The sequence below is a fragment of the Olea europaea genome, chromosome 18 (assembly GCF_002742605.1).
Source record: "Olea europaea var. sylvestris chromosome 18, O_europaea_v1, whole genome shotgun sequence".
NCBI lineage: Eukaryota > Viridiplantae > Streptophyta > Magnoliopsida > Lamiales > Oleaceae > Olea > Olea europaea.
Window position 1 is genome coordinate 15,524,749 of NC_036254.1, and position 1,656 is coordinate 15,526,404.

Below are 1,656 nucleotides of genomic sequence, written 5' to 3' on the forward strand. Positions count from 1 at the left end.
CCTTTTTCTGTCCATGTAGATTTACATTGACAAAGGGGATCTACATTGACTAATTAAAAAGCTTATATCCCCTTTGCTGAGGTATTTTGTTGACTAATTGAGATGCTACACTCGAATGGATGATCTCCATAAACTCTCTCTCTGTATATTTAAAGCCATACTTACATATTTCATAATACTGGAAAACCTTGTTAATCTCTACATATATTCTTTGCAACAAAAATCAGATTGAATTGAGTTTTCACTGCTTTTTCCCCTGATAATTACGGAGCAAGACCATGTCCAAGTTTTTATCAAAAATCCTACTTCCTGTATTAATGCGCGAGGCCGGGATTTTTGATGTTGATGAAGAAAGCATGATGATCAAAAAACCTAATATGAATAATAATGAAAACAATTGGGGGCGGATCGAAGATGTTGAAGAAGATGATGCATCCAAGAAACTGAAAGAAAATTCTATCAAGAAAATCATTGAGAATAAATACGAAGCAGCCCTTGGAGTTCAATTAAGAGAAAAGTATCTCAAGAAACCTGTTGTTGCAGACCCATTAATGGAGAACGACTCAATAATTATGTCCTCTGAATTCAGTACTGAGAGAAAAAGAAAGAGAAAATCAAGCAAGAGGAAGGCGAAAAGCAATGGCAGAAGTGGAGAAGGATCTTCATCAAGAAACAACATTAATCCGACGGAAGAGCCAGCGCCTCCATTACCCATACAATTCAAAAATGCAATTTTTTCCCTAGCACAAGGTAGAACTGTCTTGGAAATAAAGTTGGTAATACAGAAGCAATTGTTCGCCAGTGATATGGCTCAGGATCAAAACCGGTTCACCATTCCGGCAAATCAGATTAGAGAGGAGTTCCTGAGCAATGAAGAGAAGACAAATCTGTCAAAGTACGCGAGTAAGGGACGAAAAATGGCTATGAAAGTGAAGATAATCGAGCCACTGCTTGGAGAAGGTACTGTGGAGTTGAGAAGATGGGACTTGAAGAAAGATTCGGGACGTTCAAGTTCGTCGTACGTGTTGAATAAAACTTGGGGCAAAATTCGTGAGAATAACAAACTCATGATTGGAGATGTCATGCAACTTTGGGCTGTTCGAGTCGATGAAGAATTGCTGTTTGTGCTTGTCAAGCTTGCCTGAAGAGTAAGATGACGTTATTTTGGAGTTATGCAATATAGCTCTTGTTTGAGCTCCATTCTTGGGGGAAAAAAAGCATTTTTTAACGATGTTTTGAATTCATTTCAACCGCACACTCTTCAATCAAATAATGTTACACGTAAATTCGAAAAATTTCCTTATTTTTTAATCTCACATTTTACATCAATACACTATTCAAAAATACATTTTTATGACAAGAATGGGACTTAAACAAGAGCATAATTACTTGTTTTTCTTCTTGGGTATGTTCATAATAAGTTTTTTAGTACAAAATAGATAATATGGTTTTCTTTGGATTGGAGATGATAACCTTTGAATAAATTTAGTTTTAATTTCAATTTTTATAGCTAAGTATCAGAGTTATGCATTATTGTTACTTGTTTTCTTCTTGGGTTTCACAGAAGAATTGTATGTAGAAGATGAGTTTGGGCATAACTTTTTCTGAAGTGGGGGCATCCTCCCATTATCTTGCACTGAAGGAAGAGGTGATTGA

General features: G+C 35.9%; 1 protein-coding gene across 1 annotated transcript; it reads left to right on the forward strand.

The window, feature by feature from the left end:
- The first annotated feature begins 278 nt into the window (after nucleotides 1–278).
- On the forward strand, nucleotides 279–1,145 carry LOC111366795 (B3 domain-containing protein At5g24050-like). Its single transcript, XM_022987490.1, has one exon. The coding sequence runs from the start codon at nucleotides 279–281 to the stop codon at nucleotides 1,143–1,145; it is 867 nt and encodes a 288-aa protein (XP_022843258.1).
- Nucleotides 1,146–1,656: the final 511 nt, after the last annotated feature.